Genomic DNA, 18,609 nt, shown 5'->3' on the forward strand with positions numbered 1-18,609 from the left:
TCGTTGACCGTGAGAGCTTGTGATGGGCTAAGTTGGGACACCCCTGCAGGGTTTTGAACTTTCGAAAGCCGTGCCCGCGGTTATGGGCAAATGGGAATTTGTTTATATCCAGTAGTAGAGAACTTGGCACTTAACTTAATTAAAATGAATCAACCGCGTGTGTAGCCGTGCTGGTCTCTTTTCGGCGGAGTCTGGGAAGTGAACACGGCCTTGTGTTATGCTTGAGCGTAAGTAGCTTTAGGATCACTTCTTGATCACTTTTAGCTTCTCCACCGTGCGTTGCTTCTCTTCTCGCTCTCTTTTTCATAAGTTTGCCACCATATATGCTTAGTGCTTTGCTGCAGCTCCACCTCACTACCCTTTCCTACCCTTAAGCTTAAATAGTCTTGATCTCGCGGGTGTGAGATTGCGGAGTCCCCGTGACTCACAGATACTTCAAAACAGATGCAGGTGCTGATGATGCCAGTGCAGGGGACGCTACCGAACTCAAGTGGGAGTTCGACGAGGATTCGGGCCGTTACTATGTTTCTTTTCCAGATGATCAGTAGAGGAGCCTAGTTGGGATGATCGGGGTTCTAGCAATTGGGGTTGTCTTTCTTTATTCTGGTTCCGTAGTCGGACCTTTGATTGTACCTTGGATGATGTATGGATTATTTATGTATTGTGTGAAGTGGCGACTGTAAGCCGACTCTTTATCCCTTTCTTATTCAGTACATGGGATGTGTAAAGATTACCCCTCTTGCGACATGCCTACCATGCGGCTATGCCTCTAAGTGGTGCCCCGACACATGGGAGATATAGCCGCATTGTGGGTGTTACACAAAATAAACTAAAGAAACTGGTAGGTCTGTCGACCGCCACACTCTACATGTTGATCACACGATAGGTACATGGAAGAACCTCTTGACATACTCGAAGGGTGGTTCTAACGACAATGAGAAAAATATCGCTGCCTTGATGAAGATGGCACATAGTTGCTAGTAGGGGCGGATTCCGGCTGTTGTACGCGTCAGGGTAGCTACCATGGTGGGGATGTCGATCTTGGGTCATGGGAGCATCAAAAGCATCATAAGGCGACATATCCACCATTGGAGGAGGCAATGGATCCATGGCGAGAGGACCAACCATCTGGACATCATTGGGCACTCGCACCATGTCTCCCTGGAGAAAAGTAGTTTGTGTCATCAGAGGAAGTGGTGACAACATAGTTGTAGGATTAATCATTGACATTACCTCGGTCTTTGGCACCATTGTAGCAAACTTGACCTATGCAATATAGGTGGCAGCAATAGCCAGTGTCACATCTACCAGTTGCGCTAGGGACAATGCAGGTGCTGACTCTGAATGGATCTTCTCGAGGCGTGCGTTGATGTTCATGAGGTGCTTCTCCACCATCCATTTGAGGACAAGGGACATGTGATCGGGCAAGTCGTCAAAGCCCCGATTGTCGCCGGTGAAGAGGTCACTGAGCACGACCTTAATCTCCAGGCCCTACTTCTACCATTGGACTTTCCAAAACCTTGTCCTTTGCCTTGTTGAACATCTCTTGGATTAATCCCGCCTTTTGCTGCTTATTCTTGGATTTTTTGATTCCAACCTCTCATTGTACCGCTGCGGGATCTCTTTTTCTTCCTTTAGCGATGGTCAGGGAACCTCTGTCCGGGCCTCACCTGGAATGTACCACAAGAGGCAAGCTTGGATGTCGCAAAGGATTGGAAGCTCTTGAGCCTTCTTTGCTAGCATGGGCAAGCGCCTCCTCATTGTCGCCCCACACTTTGCGCATCAGTGATCCATTGGATCTTAGCCTTCCCCCGACGAGCCATCACTTCTATTTGGTTGGTGGATGGCCATAATCGGTGCGCAAATACGTATGGCAACACTAAATATATTTTTTGTTTTCAAATGTCAATGTGTACATATTCCCATTTTACAACATAATTATCCAAATGGTCATAATTGATTGATACCAAAAATACTCCAAGTAAGGGAACTTAGGATATTTTTGTTTCCGTGGATCAGTATACACCCTCCAATGCAGAGCAACCATGCAGAGAACACACATGCTAGTTCTAAAATAGGACTTTGGGCATAAATGATAGCCGTATGGCTAGACTAGGGCCTTGGCCTCCAAGGTAGATTTCAGGGACTTTGTGGTCCTCAACAGTTTTGTCCTCTCGAATTCGTCTTGGTAATTCTGATAAGGACCGAACCTCGTGGCGAGATCTGATTTGTTGTTGCGGCCCGATCTTTCACGACACTCTACCTTTAGTAGCAACAATCTCTCACCCGGGCACGTGATGTACACGGAGTAGAGGGTTTGAGCCTTGCGGCCCAGCACGAGAAAACCAATCTCGATGAAAGTACTCACGCGCAAAACAATTTTCACGAAGAAAAATCACAACACAGAGGTTTTGTAAAGATCCCTCCAAAAGTTGATACGGGTGTCTACCCTGAAAAACATATCGTGTTTATTTCATAAAAAAATAACCTCCCTTCAATACATGCACGTCCAAGGACTTCTTTTTCTTCTTGTTGGCATAAAGATCAAATGAAGCAACATCTTGTTTTCTTGTAACAGAAAATAGTTCCTTTAACCCACTGAAACTAGTCGTGACCGCATCATCCTCTCCTCCTTGAAGCGAAACGGTCCTCGGTTTCGAGTCAATCTCTTCAGTTATATCTTCATGTGCAGATTGAACGATGACCATTAAATTTTTAGCACCTTCGACCTTCTTTTCTTCTTCTTCTTTTTGCTCTTTTATCTTCTCTCTTCCCTTCAAGCAATAAAACGATCCAAACCCATGGGCACGAGGTCGTACTTCTTACCCTTCTTGACGGTATATATGTGCGTTTGACAATCATACACAACATCATGCTCTTTGTACCATGGCTTGCCCAACAATAAGTGACATGAAACCATCGGTGCCGGAATCACGTCACACAAAACCATGCAAAAATATTTTCCCAACAAAAACGGTACCTTTGTTTGATGTGTGACACCGAGCTCTTCATGACCCCAACGAAACAAGTATGGTTGTGCTCGTGGTGTCATTGGTAGATCTAGCTTCTCCACCATCTCGATGCTTGCAGCGTTGACCAAACTCATGTGGTCAATTGTCATGGCACATGATCTCTCCTGTACCACAACACGAGTATGAAAAAGCCCGGTCTAGCGACCTTTCTCCTCCAACTGAAATCCATAGCTTAACTTACTGAATGACGATGCCCTCACCATCATCTCCATATTGTCGTGAACGACCTGATGCTCTGATACCACCTGATGTAGACCGAACCTCGATGGCGAGATCCGATCTGTTGTTGCGGCCGATCTTTCACAACACTCCACCACCAATAGCCGCAACCTCTCGCCTGTGCAAGCGATGTACACAAAGTAGAGGGTTTGAACCTTGCGGCCCAGCACGAGAAAACCAATCTCGACGAAGGTAGCCACATGAAAAACAATTTCCATGAAGAGAAATCACAACATAGAGGTTTTATAAAGATCCCTCCAAAACTTGATATGGGTGTCTACCCTGAAAAAACAAATCGTGTCTATTTCATAAACAATAACCTGAGCTGTTTACAACGACACATGGAAAAATTTCAGCAGCCTCAAGCTTCTTCTTCTTTACTTCTGATGTAGCTTGAGCAATATCCCGCTTCTTGCGATCAGCCATATACTTCTCTGATGTGTACGAATCAAGTGGTACGAATTGTCCTCCACGAACAAAAGAAAATTCTCCAACTGAATGATATGTCAACTATCTTTTATCTGTCTATGGTTTTCCTAGCAGTATTGAACAAGTATGCATGTGCATAGGAAGCACGTCACGATGACACCATATCCACATAGAATAAACCGTACCTCCAAGCGATGCATGATCTTGACAAATTTGTCCTTCCACCAAAGCTCATACGGTTCTGGATGTTCAATCAACGGCAGGTTCAAAGCATCAACCATAGTCTGACTCACTAAATTCATCCCAGAATAGCAATTCATCAAGTTTGCACAACTCACCAGCCCTACACGCACACGCGTAAAGCATTGGTACCACGGCAAGGCACGCAATCAATCCTTCTTCGCCGACATCATCATTTGCGAGCTACAATCTTTCCTCATGGTAAAAGATTCAATAGAACTCGAAGAAAAATATTGTACCATGAAAAACCTTTGCTCTGATACCAACTGATAAGGACCGAACCTCGTGGCGAGATTCGATCTTTTGTTGCGGCCCGATCCTTCACGACACAACACCTTTAGTAGCAGCAACCTCTTACCCGCGCACGCGATGTACACAGGGTAGAGGATTTGAGCCTTGCGGCCCAATATGAGAAAACCAATCTCGACGAAGGTACTCACGCGCAAAACAATTTCCACGAAGAGAAATCGCAAGACAGAGGTTTTGTAAAGATCCCTTCAAAATTTGATACGGGTGTCTACCCTTGAAAAACATATCGTGTTTATTTCATAAAAAAATAACCTCCCTTCAATACATGCACGTCCAGGGACTTCTTTTTCTTCTCGTTGGCATAAAGATCAAATGAAGCAACATCTTGTTTTCTTGTAACAAAAAATAGTTCCTTTAACCCACTGACATTAGTCGTGGCCGCATCATATTCCTTTTTCTTTGTTAACATACGAGTAGGATTGCACAATGTAAAGGTGTTCACGTGGTGTCGTAGAAAAAAAAGCCATGTTTAACATTTTGTGCCCCTTTTGACGATTCACTTGGCTAAGAGCATCTTCAGTCATGTACCTCTAATTCGATCTATCAAACGATCGCGGACGCGTCCGGTCAGTGACCGGGCGTGTCTATTTTAAGCCCATATTTGTCCATCTGCGCAGCCAAAATTCTCATTTTTCTTTCTCATATGCTCGGCTGGTTGCACGTGATTGATGGAGATGAAAAGAGAAATAAAATAATGATTAAAAAAGAAAAGATGGTCTGGGATGGGGTCGCTTCCTACGTGGCGGAATGTCCGGGCGCGTCCGCGAGCCCTCATATCCTTCTCATATTTGAGATGTATACGAGGGTTCACGGACAGTCCGGACGTATAAGAATAATATGAGAAGTCCAATTGGGTCACGTTTTTCCTTTTCTCTTCTATCCGGTCACTGACTGAGCACCACTACTACAGTTGGAAGAAGAAAAACGCCATTGCTTGACTAATCACAAACGTTGCTCGACTCAAGTTGCATGCATTACTATTCCGTCACTGATGAGGTTTATCTAGAACACCAAAACATTGGAAATCACGAGGAAAAGTATCTAGAACAACTTGCCTGATACTCATGCGCTTGCTAGCCACGTCCATACATTGATACATGCAAATATAACCTGAAATGAATCGAGCCAGGTAATCAGACAATTAGTGTGGTGTAGTTGGTTACAGGAGATGTACAATTTCCCGTTCAAATTAGCACTAGATCGGGGCTGCGATGATAAAACAGGAGCCTCGAACTCGCCGGCAACACGCTGACTGACATGATGACGCTGGTCAGTTCCCGGCAGGCGGCGGGCAGGTGAGCACGAGGCCGCCGAAGTCGTCCCAAGCGCCGGTGGGGGCGAGCGCCCCGTCACAGCCACCCCACGGCGCCGCGAGCCCGTCGTAGAGGTGGTCCGTGGCCGCCGGTGCCGTCCATGGGAACCCGCCGAGCCCGAGGTCGAACTGCGGCAGGTAGACGGCGCCGTCGGTCAGGAACGGGAAGACAGGGAGCGGCGGCAGCGTGTCCTGCTGTTCTGGCTGCGGCGGTGGTGGCGAGCCGGAGGAGGGCGTGTGGGGCTCGGCGAAAGATCTGCGGCGCTTGCTGCTGCTACCGGAGCCGCGGCGGCACGCGCCACCGACGGGGACCTTGCGGAGCGTGCCGCCGTGCGTCCAGTAGCGGCGGCAGGTGCGGCAGTAGTGGCGCGGCTGCGTGGTGCTGTAATTGTTGTAGTAGCAGAACTTGGTGTCGGTGGAGCTGCACCGCGGGCACTCCAGCTTTTGCTGCTGCTGGTTCTTTTTTTTTTTGCTGCTGCTGGTTCTGTCCGTTCTTCTTGGTCACCGCGCTCTCCTGGTCACCACAGTTCACCACACGCGCGCATCAGTATGTACGTCGCTTGCCGGAGAAGAGAGAGATAGAGTGAGGACTGAGCAGAGACTGACCTGCGCGAGTGGTTGCTCTTTCTCAGCAGCGTCGGTGGGAGAGTCGGGGGCGAAGGGGCGCTTGGCGCCGGCGGCGGGGAGGAGCGAGGCGGAAGCTGGAGCCATCGTTTGGCGTGCGGGCGGGGCAGCGCATGCCGTGTCCGGCCCGGCCGGCTTAAAACGAGCTGCGGCCTGCGAGCGCGCGTGGTGATCACCAGCTAGCTAGCTCTGCCCGTACCCCGTAGCTAGGCAATTGCCTAGGAGAGGGAGGAGAGAGTGAGACGTAGCGGTCAGTGTGAGCTGGATGGGCGGCAAGCGGCGGCGGCAATCAGATGCAGGATGGAGCTGACGGATCAGGCCGCCTTAAAACGAGCAGCGGGTGTTGGCAATAGGGAATGTATCTGCTGCACCGGGGCAATTGGTGCTACCGGTGCACCGGGCTTATATTGCATATTAAAAAATATTCAAAAATCTGTAAAAAAAAATTAGTGCATTGACACAACATTATTGTATGTTGTCACAAAAATTCAAATCAAAATTCGAAACATTGCTTGAGATACAAAAATGACAAATTTGACACCGAATAGTACATAACATAAGTTGGGCTTTAGTTTTGGCCTATTAGCACATTGATGTCAAATTTGTCATTTTTGTATCTCGAGCAATGTTTCGAATTTTGATTTGAACTTTTGTGACAACTTACATTGATGTTGTGTCAATGCATTAAATTTTTTTCCGGATTTTTCCGTGCATTTTTTAGTGTGCAACGGAGTCCGGTGCACCGGTAGCACCAATTGCCCTGGTGCACCAGATACGTTCCCGTTGGCAATAAGCCATGCTCCAGTGATGACGACTGGGCGTCGGGTGCGCCATGTGCGGTCTATGCAGGGCGTGGGCATAGGGATCAGTTGGTCCGGCTGTGTGTGGCGCGGTTGCGTGGTAGCTAGTTTTGCATGTGATGTGCGCATGCATAGAGTTAGTTGTGTGCATGCATAGTTTGTTAGCCAGGCCGTGGGTTAGTGGCGTTCTAGTTGGTTAGTGCGTGGGTGGCCTTGATGTGTGTGGGCGTGTGTTATTTAAGCAGCTGGTAGTCACCGTGAGGATGGTGTAGAGTCGAGTGTAGCAATGTAGCCACTGTAAAAAGAAAAGGATTCGCGCGTTCGTGCGCCCGTGACGGCGTTTGTGCGCCGGTCTGGAATTTCTTGTGTCTTGTGGCTTCTTCTACCTTTAACCGAGGGTGAGAGAGGGCTGCGGTTCCTACAGCGGCCGGCCGCGAGCGGTGATCAGCAAGCTACACCCTACTCGTAGCGAGAAAAACATTTCTCCCAGGTAGGATGAGCTAGAAGGGTTGTGAGACGTAGAGGTCAGTGTGAGATGGATGGGCGGCAGCGGCGGCAATCAGCAGATGATGGAGCTGACGGATCGATGGAGCGACGGGAGCGGTTGGTCGTGGCCTACTAGTGGTAGTAACCTATGCGAGGCCGTGTGTCCGATGGGTGTCCTATATATAGAAGCCGGCGCGGTGACGCGGCATGGACGTACGGCCGGAGAACCAGATGCTCTCCTTGCGTTGTTAAACGTAGGATTTGTGGGAACTGGCTTAATCCTCTAGGAATGGTCTATCACATATATTTATAAGGTTACACAATATATAGTTTACACAATTGGGCTATGTTACAAAGTCTAACACCCTTCCTCAATCTCAACTTACTCCTGATGCATCTAAGAGGTTGAGATTGCGTTTACAGACCTCGAACATGGAAGAAGGTACAAGCTTGGTGAAGATGTCGGCAAGTTGATCCTTCAAGGAAATAAACTTGATCTGTAGTAGTTTCTGTGCAACACGTTCCCTCACAAAATGATAGTCAATCTCAATGTGTTTGGTTTGTGCATGGAACACTGGGTTTGTCGAAACAAACGTAGCACCGATGTTGTCAGACCAAAGAACCGGAGGATGTGACTGGGAGATTCCCAGCTCTCGAAGCAAAGACTCAGTCCAGATAAGCTCAGCAATCCCATTGGCAACGACTTTGTACTCGGCTTCTGTGCTGCTGCGAGAAACAGTGGCTTGCTTGCGTGCACTCCAGGCGATCAAATTAGGACCCAAAAATACAGCATATCCCCCCGTGGATCGTCTGTCATCCGGACACCCAGCCCAATCAGCATCTGAGAATGCAAATAGAACAGCAGAGGAACTAGGTCGCAGATGAAGACCATAGGAGACAGTGAGGCGCACATAACGAAGAATGCGCTTCACAGCAAACCAGTGCAAATCAGTAGGGGCATGAAGATACTGACACACCCTGTTAACCGCAAAGGAAAGATCAGGATGTGTGATAGTCAGATACTACAAGCCACCAACAATACTCCGATACTCCGTAGCATCCGTAGGAGACAGAATAGTACCAGCAGTAGCCGAGAGCTTATCAGTAGAGGACATGGGCGTGGGGGATGGCTTACACTTGAGCATACCAGCACGTCGCAAGAGGTCAAGGGAGTACTTCTTATGGGTGAGAGCTAAACTGCCACGAGACTGGTGTGCAACTTCAATGCCCAGGAAGAAGTGTAGCTGTCCCAAATCTTTTACCGCAAAATCTCTGCCAAGTGCAGTCACAAGAGCATCAGCAACCGTTGCAGAGGAGCTGACCAGAATAATATCATCCACGTACACAAGCAAACACACAGTCACACTGGGGCGCTGAAATAAGAACAACGAGCTGTCAGCTGTGTTTGATGATAATTTGTGATGATAAATAGTTTTTTTAGATAAGTTTGAAGCAAGGAGTGCTCAACTACGTGTAATTTAAATTCGAAAGAGCCCTCCATGCATACGTAGATGCTAGGCTGATAAGTTGGAGGGGTGGTGCCATATTGCATGGCTTATGCCTTGCATAGCTAGCAATGGATGTATGGCAAAGTACTCTAACAAAACCCACGTACTAGCTAGCACATGCATGCACCAGAACTTGTGCAGCGCTACGTGCGCGTACGTGGCTAATATATTCGCACGCCCGGGCCGTCGGTGTATATGTACGTACCCGAATACTCGCATACCGGCCGGCAGGAAAAGCATATATACCAGAATACGCGGTCACCGTACACCATGTCTTGGCTGGGCCCTTTGGCAGCCGTACGCCAAGGTACGTGCGCCATGATATTTGTTTCTTTTTTTATGTGCAGCCGTGTGCGCCAAGAAGAATTGAGGAGATAAGCACCAAGAAAAGGATATACGTAACAGAAACAATTCCTGAACGCGAAGATCGGAGGGGCCGAGCGATCAAGGCTTCGCAGGGTCCTACCCCTCTTGCTGCCTATAAATATACGGATCCCCGGGGAAGCAATCGAAGACGAGGCACGCACGCACACCGCCGCAAGGCCGTTGCCCTTCATCCACGCGCACCCATCTACACGCCTTCATCCACGCGCACCCATCTACACGCCGTAAGGCTGTTCCTCCACCTACGTAAACACATCAGGCGAACAGGTTCAAGAGAAGATCAACCATGGCGTTTCATGATGGTGAGACTACACGCTCGTTGCAGCGATCCCTTTGATCCTCTCCCTCCCGTTCTTTGTGGCTCGGAAAATTAAATTGGTTCACACAGTTTAATATGTTGCCTCGGAAAATTAGATTGGTTCACACAGTCTAATATGTTGCCTCGGAAAATTAGATTGGTTCACACCGTCTAATATGTTGCCTCGAAAAATTAGATTGGTTCACACCGTCTAATATGTTGCCTCGGAAAATAGATTGGTGCATCCAATCTTTGTTGCCTCAAAAAGTAGATTGCTTTGTTCGGTCTACAATTTTTTTTTTTACTCACAGGTTCAAGTTGCAAGATTTGTTGTTGATGCTTGTTGCATAAAACAAGCAAGTAGAATATAGGTACAGGTCGCGACGCACAGATTGCGACGAACAGGGCCACTGTGAACAGGTTCACGGCAAAGGATACACAGGCGTACAGGTTTTGCATCACGTTCTTGGAGGAGACGGCATGGCGGAACCGGAGCTCGCTGACGACGCACCCCGAGTCTCGCTTCTCCCTTCATGACGCACAGATTGCGACGAACAAGGCCACGGTGGACAGGTTTTGTGTCACACTCTTGGAGGGGACGGTGCGGCGGAACCGGAGCTCGCCGACAACGCAGCCCCCGCCTTTCCCATCACGACGTACAGATCCTTGGTGGAACCAATATCCGCAACGACGGGTCTAAGACCGGTTCTTCCTTTAGGAGGCCCGCGTACCCGACGAACAGGTCAATGGCGTACAGATCCATCACTGAACCGAAGATTGCAACGACGCTGTCCAAGACCGGTCCCTCCTTCGAGAGGCGCACCCACCATGGCGGACAGGTCCTTAGTGTACAGGTCCATGGCATCGCCGGCGCACAGGTCACTCTTTCGCGTAGTACCAGCCCAAGGCGATGCGGCCTTTGCGACACCACTTTCCACGGCCCTGTGAGGCGGCGCCTTTGCCTTGGCAGACCGCCAAATACTTGGCGTCAAGCCAAGATGAGGCGCCAACCACTCCGGCCACGCCAATGTGAGCGCGTGTCAGTTTATTTTTACACTGACGCCGGTCTCCCCAAACCGTTACTCCCGCAAGGCGTAGCCTCTTGAACACCCCGATGAAGCAACTGGTTATCAAGAAGTCTGAGCCGAGCGCGACTCATGCTATCCCAACACCAACTACTCCAACGCCGCCAAAACCGACGAGGCACGACGGCTAGGGCGGGCGCGGCCACCGCTAAGGCCACGCCACTTGCGGCGCGTGTACCGACGAAGACACGGGCTCTGCCGCTACCACACACACATCACCATCATCATGCATGGAGGACGAGAAGCAAAGACGACGAAGACGACCACACAGCTTAATCGGAGGTATCTCACGGAGCAACCCGCGGGAGTAATTAACCGGGAGTCTTTCGAGGCCCCGGGAACCAGGAGACCGCAATCGCCATAGTCAGGCTGGCCGCGCTAGTAGGCCACAAAGCGCACTTTTTCTTTACGAGATCTTGTACTTTTGTTTCTCCAATGAGATTAATGAAATCCTTGTTTCCCGCATCCTTTTCATTGTGTACTCAATACACTGGCACGCCCGCAATTTTTCATTTCCCCTGGCGCGTAGAGAGATAGTAACACGACAACCATCGTTGTTTGTTATTATTTTTCGTGTCAAACAAGCTGTCGACGGAACGAAGCCATGAGTACGAAGAGCCGAAGCAAGGCGAGCATGCCAGGCACGAGGCGCCTGTTTCAGTCCATATAGAGCCTTCGTCAGACGACATAGATGATGAGGCTGAGCGTGATCAACAAACCCTGGTGGCTGTCGCATGTAAAACTCCTCTTCAAGCAGCCCATGGAGAAAAGTATTCTGCACATCAAGCTGTCGAAGAGACCAACCACGAGAGACTGCAAGAGACAGGAGAAGCCGAATAGTAGTAGGCTTAACAACCGGGCTGAATGTATCCTCGTAGTCCAGACCCTGACGCTGTTTAAACCCTCTAGCCACGAGACGCGCCTTATAGCGCTCAATAGATCTGTCCACATGTCTCTTGACTTTGAAAACCCACTTCGAATCAATGATGTTGATGCGAGGCGGAGGGGAACCAGTGTCCATGTCTCATTATGCATAAGAGCATGGTACTCTTACTCCATAGCAGCCCGTCAGTGAGGAATACTCATAGCGGCCTCATAGTTGCGTGGTTCATCATTGGGATCTGCAACAGAATGAGCAAGACAGGCAGCCAAATATGTGACAGTACCATCATGACGCTGCTTGGGTTGAACAATACCGCTGCGGCTGCGAGTATGCGGTCGTTGCGGTGCAACGGGAAAAGGAGCCGGCGGCGCCAATACTGGAGACGACGATGGCAGGTCGGGCGACGGGGGCCCAGACGAGGACCCAGGCGAGAGCTCAGGCGAGGCCATGGTAGGCCTAGCTGACCCAGGTGAGGGGGGCGGCAGGGACATATGGGCGGGCGATGGAGGCGATGACGGAGGCGAGGCCGGGCGTGGAGACGGTGACAAGGATCGCTCGAGCCGCCCAGGTGAGACCGTCGGAGACGTGGGCCGCGCCTCGGCTGGTGTGGGCCGCGCCTTAGCTGACACCGGCCCAGGTACGGAGGCCAGCGCCGGTCCAGTTGCATGGGCGGGCGTGGCTCCAGAGACAGGGTCGACGACGGGAGTCGGTGCATGCACGTGCACCGACCGATCAACGTGCGTCACAGGAGTTGCATCCGGAAGTAGTTCCAGGCGAGCACCATGTCCAATACCTGCACTATCGTTAGGTAACAACACAGGCGAATATGCAACATCTTCAAATTGGCCAAGCATAATAGGAGATGAATGCATAGATGGAGGTGTGGTGGGTTGCTGCGGCATGGCGGAAAAGGGGAAGATGTTCTCATCAAAGACAACATCCCGGGATATGTAGACACGATTTGTTGGCACATGAAGGCACTTGTAGCTTTTATGAAGAGAACTATAACCCAGAACACACATTTCTTAGACCGAAATTCAAGCTTTCTATGATTATATGGACGAAGATGGGGCTAACAGGCACACCCGAACACCTTAAAGAAGGTATATCACGAGTTTCATGTAAAAGGAGCTCAATAGGAGTTTTCATATTAAGGACACGCGTAGGTAGTCGGTTAATAAGAAAACATGTTGTAGTAAAGGCATCGCTCCAAAAGCGAAAGGGTACAGAAGCGTGAGCCAGGAGTGTGAGTCCGGTCTCAACTACATGTCGATGCTTGCGCTCAAGATCGCCGTTCTGCTGATGTGTATGAGGACATGATAAACGATGAGAGATCTCAAGCTTATTAAAGAAAGTGTTGAGGTTGCGATATTCTCCCCCTCCCCCCAATCGGACTGAATATGGATAATTTTATGCTTGAGAAGACGTTCTACATGCACTTGAAACTGAATGAATATATCAAACACATCGGATTTTCACTTAAGAAGATAAAGTCAGGTAAAGCGACTATAGGCATCAATAAAGCTAACATAATAGTTGTGACCACTCACAGACGTTTGGGCGGGACCCCATACATCAGAAAATACAAGTTCAAGAGGACTCGTTACTTGACGAGTAGAAGAAACAAATGGTAACTAATGACTCTTGCCTTGTTGACAGGCATCACACACGCACATCTCCTTATTGCTAGACTCGATAGGCAGCTCATGGCGGTGAAGTATATGGTGAACTATGGGAGTGGCAGGGTGACCAAGGCGAGAGTGCCACTAGGATGGTGACACACGAACACCACTGAAGACGCACGGGGCGGATGGATCCTCCAAGCGGTATAGGCCATGGCTGAGGCGACCATTAAGCAGAATTTCCCGGGTGGCTCGGTCCTTAACAAAAAGATGAAACGGGTGAAATTCACATAGGACATTGTTATCAAGAGTGAGCTTTGGAAGAGATAACAGATTAAGAGTCACCGAGGGGACCCGTAAAATATTATGAAGATGAAGCTGCCTAGATGGATAACTAGTTAAGAGAGATGCTTGACTAACATGAGAGATGGGCATACCTACACCGTTCGCGGTGTGAACCTTGTCGTGACCGTAGTATGGCTGGTGGGTGGACAACTTGTCAAGCTCGTTCGTCATATGATTCGTGGCACCGGTGTCCATATACCACACAGGATCAATCGGGTATGACGGTGTAAAGCCGTGTTCGACACGTGTATCCTTGCCCTTGGCGGCAACATGAGCAGCAGGAGGGCCAAAATCCGCCATGGAAAATTGACGCTCATTACCTTTTCCATCATTACCGATACCCAGGAAGCTCCGTTGAAACCGCTTGTGGCACTTGGAGGCGAGATGCCTCTCACGCCCGCAGAGCTGGCACCGCACGGGGCCTCCGCCCGAGGATGGTGCCGGGGAGTTGGCGACCCGGGCAGGCGACGAAGGCGCAGGGGGGCGCTGGCCACGCGATGCCCAAAAGGCCGCTGGCTGGTCGGCGATAGTGGTAACGGAGGGCGAGCTTCGATGCGTTGCTCGGTGAAGAGCAGACGGGAGAAGAGCTCGTGCGGAGGAAGTGGCGACTTGGCGTTGTGGACGGCCTCGGCAAGGTTGTCGTAGTCAGCATCGAGACCCTTAATAACGTAGCCGGCGAACTCCTCATCAATCAATGGTCGACCAATGGAGGTCAATGTATCCGCCAAGACCTTGATTTTGTTGAAGTACGTTGTGGCAGATGAGTCCAGTTTCTTGATATCATCAAGCTTGCTGCGAAGAGCCATCGAGTGGGCGGTGGAGGTCTGTGCAAATGCATGCTCCAGAGTCGTCCACGCATCCAAGGAGGAGGCAGCGAAGAGGAAAAGGCCATCAACCCCATCTCCGAGGGAACCCTGGATGGTGGAGAGGATCGCTTGGTCTTGCTGCACCGACACATGATGCGCCGGGTTAATGGCCGGGCCGTGGACGGTGTGTATAACCTGCGGCGGACACGGCAGGGAGCCATCGACATAGCCAAGGAGGGAGCGGCTGCGGAGCAGCGGTAGAACCTTGGCGCGCCAAAACAAATAGTTGTCCGGCATGAGACGAGTCGTGATTAGGTTGTCGAAGTGAAACGGTCCGGAGATCATGGCGGCGTCGGTGGTAGCAACAGCGGAGACCACAGGGGCTTCGGGTGCCACACCCGTGGGTTGATCAGTGGAGGCCCCCGAGGCCGCCGGCATGATGGCGAGTGTCGGGGACGAGTCAGCAGTGGCCGTAGGTGGCGTCATCATCGCGGCGGTGGAGGCCACCACCGTCGGCGGTGCGGGAGACGGCGGGATCGGAGCCGAGAACAACGAACCAACGGCGGTGGTGCCGAAGACTTGGGGCTGCGGCGACGCACCAGCGTGGGCGGGAAGATTGAGAAAGGCGGCCAGCGTCGCGGGGATGGCCCCGGAGCTGGCGGAACCGGAGGCGGAAGCGGTCATGGCAGCGGCGGCGACGGCGGCCCTAGGGTTGGGGGCACGGTGGCGGCAGCGGCTGAGGTGGAGGTGGAGTAGGTCCTAGGTTTAGGCTGATACCATGTTAAACATAGGATTTGTGGGAATTGGCTCAACCCTCTAGGGATGGCCTATCATATATATTTATAAGGTTACACAATATATAGTTTACACAGTTGAGCTACGTTACAAAGTCTAACATGCGTCCGAAGGCAGCTTCCTCCACCGTGCACGGTGCACCCGGCCGTGTCGGCGTCAGCGTCGCGTTCTGTATATGTCTGTCACGGTGCACCGGCGAGGCAGACACGACGCGCGCGGCCATGCGTCTTGGTATTGGTAGGACCGGCGGTCAGTTTACCGAGGAAACCGAACGGCCGGCGGCAATTTTGACTATTTTGACCTGTGGACGAAATCAATTCACAAAATGAACTGCCCGTGAAACTATTTCACAGCACTGACCCTTTTGTGTAGCGCCCGCCACGCAGGCGCCACACCCTACGGTGCAGCGCCTAGCTCGCGGGCGTTGCACGCCAGTCCACCGTGGCGGTCCTTGGGCCCGCACCCAGCAGTGCAGCGCCTCCTAGCTAGGCGCCACACATGTAATGTGCAGCGCCTAGCGTTCGGGCGCTGCACTGTGACTTATCCAACGGCTGGGCCCCCCTCCCCCACTCCCCCCACCCCACACACCCCAACCCGAGCTTTGCCCCCTCTCCCACTCTCTCCCCCTCTCAAATCCTCTCCCAAAACTTGCAAATTTGAAGAATTTGTCCGTGGATTTCGAAGTCATACCCTCCCTCAAGGTAATCTTCTCCGGTCCCTTGTTTTGATCCAAGTAATGCTAGTTTGGGAAACCCTAGTTTTGTTTGGATCTAGAGATTTGCATGGAGATGTGAGATCTTTGTTTGCCAATTTCCTATGATTAGGCTTTGTTAGTATGTTAGGGTTATTCTTATGGGTGTTCTTATGTTGGTGCTAGGGTTATGGTTAGGGTTATTGTTAGGGTTATGGTTAGGGTTAGGGTTAGGGTTAGGGTTAGGGTTGTTGTTTGATATATATGTATTAGGGTTTGTATTCCGTGTTAATCCTTAAATTAGTACTCGTGGAAGCAATGTTACGATGTGTTGTTTGAATGCTTATAGGGATGGGAAGAACATGTGTGTTTGTTCATCATGGGGACAAAGACGCCTTCTTGAAAGGCAATATTGAACCGGATCCGGATGAGGTAGATATGTTGTTTGATAGTAGTCCTAGCTATGCGGAGCTCTTGCAACAAGTGAGGAAAGATTTGAATTGGATGGACCCTAGTGATATCGTTGAGTTGGAGGGAAGGCATAATGTAGGTTTTGGAATGCACATCCGTTGGAAGACAATGCGTATCAACTCGGAGGAACGTTGGGTTGCATACAAGGAAACGGTGGCCGATTCACTTGACAAGGCTCTTGAGTTATTTGCAACGAAGAAGGTTGATTCAAATTTGCATTTGGACTTGAACCGGAAACCCTCCCCTTTGGTTGCTAGTAGCCCCCCACCCTTGAAGCGAGATGAAATTGTTGAACCTCTTTTGACCCAAGAAGTGAGGCCAACATTGAGCCCGTTTACAAACAACCAAGATGAAGCTTTGCAAGAGGACAATGATGAGTATGCAGACGATGACAATGAAGTTGATATCCATGACAACAATGTGGGTGATCTTGACAAATATCATTTGCAAGAGACAATGGACCATTCCATCCCTTTTTCCCGTGCATATGCATCGGATTCGGATGACGAAGGTCCCGATGAACAAGTTGATGAGGAGGGGTTCACGGTGAAGGAGGCCGAAGCTTTCGAGAAGGTATTCGGTCGGGATCACAAGACACCATTGTTCAAGGATGTTAGTCTCGCGGATGAAGCCGTTGTGGATGGTGGCAAATCTATATCTCTTGGGGTTAGGCCAAGCTCTCACCGTGATTTGGGAGATGACAAGAACCGGATTGGTAAAGGGAGTAAGTTCGAAACCTTCTTGGAATTGAAGATGTGGCTCGACAACTACTCGGTTATGCATTATCGTCCACACAAGGTGGTGCATTCGGACGTCAATGTGCGCTACACGGTTGCATGTGTATGTGAAGATGAAATATGTCCGTGGATTGTGCGTGCAAGACCATGGAAAGGAGGTCCCGCTTGGCACGTAGTGAGTTGTGTGCCAACTCACATGTGCCGAGGCAAAAGGGTGGATGGCAAGATTGTGTCCCAAGACCACAGACAACTCACGCCTGAGTTCATCGCTTACAGGCTCTCCAACTCAATATCCACACTTCCAACAATGAGCATCCAACATGTCATTGACCTTGTGAAAGCCATATTTCATTACAAGGTGAAGTACGGCAAGGCATGGAAGGCGAAGCAAGCCGCATTTAAGATGTTGTATGGTACTTGGGAGGAAGCATACAACCGAATCCCTAGGTTGTTGTTAGCCATGGCCGCCACAAACCCGGGCATGGTTCATGTTGTCGAGCCTCATGGGCACCAAACAACGGTTTATGAAGGAAAGAAAGTCCGAGTATTTGGCCGTGCATTTTGGGCGTTCGAGCAATGCGTGAGGGCTTTCGAACACTGTAGGCTGGTCATCTCCATTGATGGCACGTTCTTGACCGGACAATACAAGGGCACCTTGTTGGTTGCGATAGCAAGTGATGCCAATAACCGGGTGTTGCCATTGGCATTTGCTTTGGTTGAGGCGGAGAACAATGACAACTGGGAGTGGTTTATGCGTCTTTTGAGGACGAAGGTGTTACCCGCTCAAAGGAAAATTTGTGTCATATCGGATCGGCATGCAGGAATTCTTAACGCAGTGGAGATTGACATTCCCGGGCATGCTCCATTGCACCATCGATGGTGCATGAGGCACTTTTGTTCGAACTTCTATAGGGCATGTGGCCTTAAGGAGTTGGCCGATGATCTTCAAGATTGTTGTCTTGCTTTCTCCGAGAAGCGGTTCGCCACTTTGTTGAACAAATTGCTCGCACACAAAAAACTTGATCACGGGGGTCAAGACTTTATGAATAGGCACATTCCCCACCGGAACAAGTGGGCACGTGCTTTTGATGAAGATGGCCGAAGATACGGTCAAATGACAAGCAATATGGCCGAATGCTTCAATAGGGTGCTCAAAGGTGCACGTGGATTACCTGTGACGGCAATAGTTCAATACACATTTGACAAGATGAATGCGTACTTTCTAAAGTACTCAATGGAAACTGATGCACAGATAGCGGGTGAGAACCCGCGCAAGTACAAGTACAAGTTCCCACCCAAGGTTGATGAATGGTTAGAATTTCAATCACGAAAGGCGGACTCAGAAGAAGCTATATTATATGACAACGAAGAGTGGAAGTATGAAGTGAAAGAGACAGGAGGAACCACAAACGATGGCCGGCAACATGGAGGTCGGGCTTTCAAGGTGTCGTTAACACAATGTGATTGCTCTTGCGGGAGGCCATTGTTGCTTCATCTCCCATGCTCACATTTGTATACCGCCGGTCGCGTTAG

The 18,609-nt window shown here is 50.1% G+C and overlaps 1 protein-coding gene and 2 pseudogenes across 2 annotated transcripts; 1 reads left to right on the top strand and 2 right to left on the bottom strand.

The window, feature by feature from the left end:
- Positions 1 to 1,216: 1,216 nt before the first annotated feature.
- LOC147987655 (uncharacterized) lies at positions 1,217 to 1,823 on the bottom strand (annotated as a pseudogene).
- A 3,281-nt stretch (positions 1,824 to 5,104) lies between these two features.
- LOC125534517 (uncharacterized) lies at positions 5,105 to 6,443 on the bottom strand (annotated as a pseudogene). The gene is made up of 2 exons (XR_015615304.1): positions 6,148 to 6,443; positions 5,105 to 6,055 (listed from the first exon to the last, which is right to left on the bottom strand). The product of XR_015615304.1 is annotated as an uncharacterized LOC125534517 (transcript).
- Positions 6,444 to 15,901: 9,458 nt separating this feature from the next.
- LOC147987656 (uncharacterized) lies at positions 15,902 to 18,609 on the top strand. The gene is made up of 2 exons (XM_087542468.1): positions 15,902 to 18,460; positions 18,556 to 18,609. The coding sequence occupies exons 1-2, from the start codon at positions 16,208 to 16,210 to the stop codon at positions 18,607 to 18,609; spliced, it is 2,307 nt and encodes a 768-aa protein (XP_087398594.1). The 5' UTR covers positions 15,902 to 16,207.

The sequence above is a fragment of the Triticum urartu genome, chromosome 2A, assembly GCF_056163025.1.
Source record: "Triticum urartu cultivar PI428250 chromosome 2A, HENAU_Tu73, whole genome shotgun sequence".
Taxonomy (NCBI): domain Eukaryota; kingdom Viridiplantae; phylum Streptophyta; class Magnoliopsida; order Poales; family Poaceae; genus Triticum; species Triticum urartu.

Bases quoted from the DNA above. Each gene is read 5' to 3' on its own strand.
- LOC147987656 (XM_087542468.1), top strand. From the start codon at position 16,208: ATGCTTATAGGGATGGGAAGAACATGTGTGTTTGTTCATCATGGGGAC. The intron at 18,461-18,555 runs GTGAAAGAGACA...CTCTTGCGGGAG, and splicing joins ACGAAGAGTGGAAGTATGAA to GCCATTGTTGCTTCATCTCC.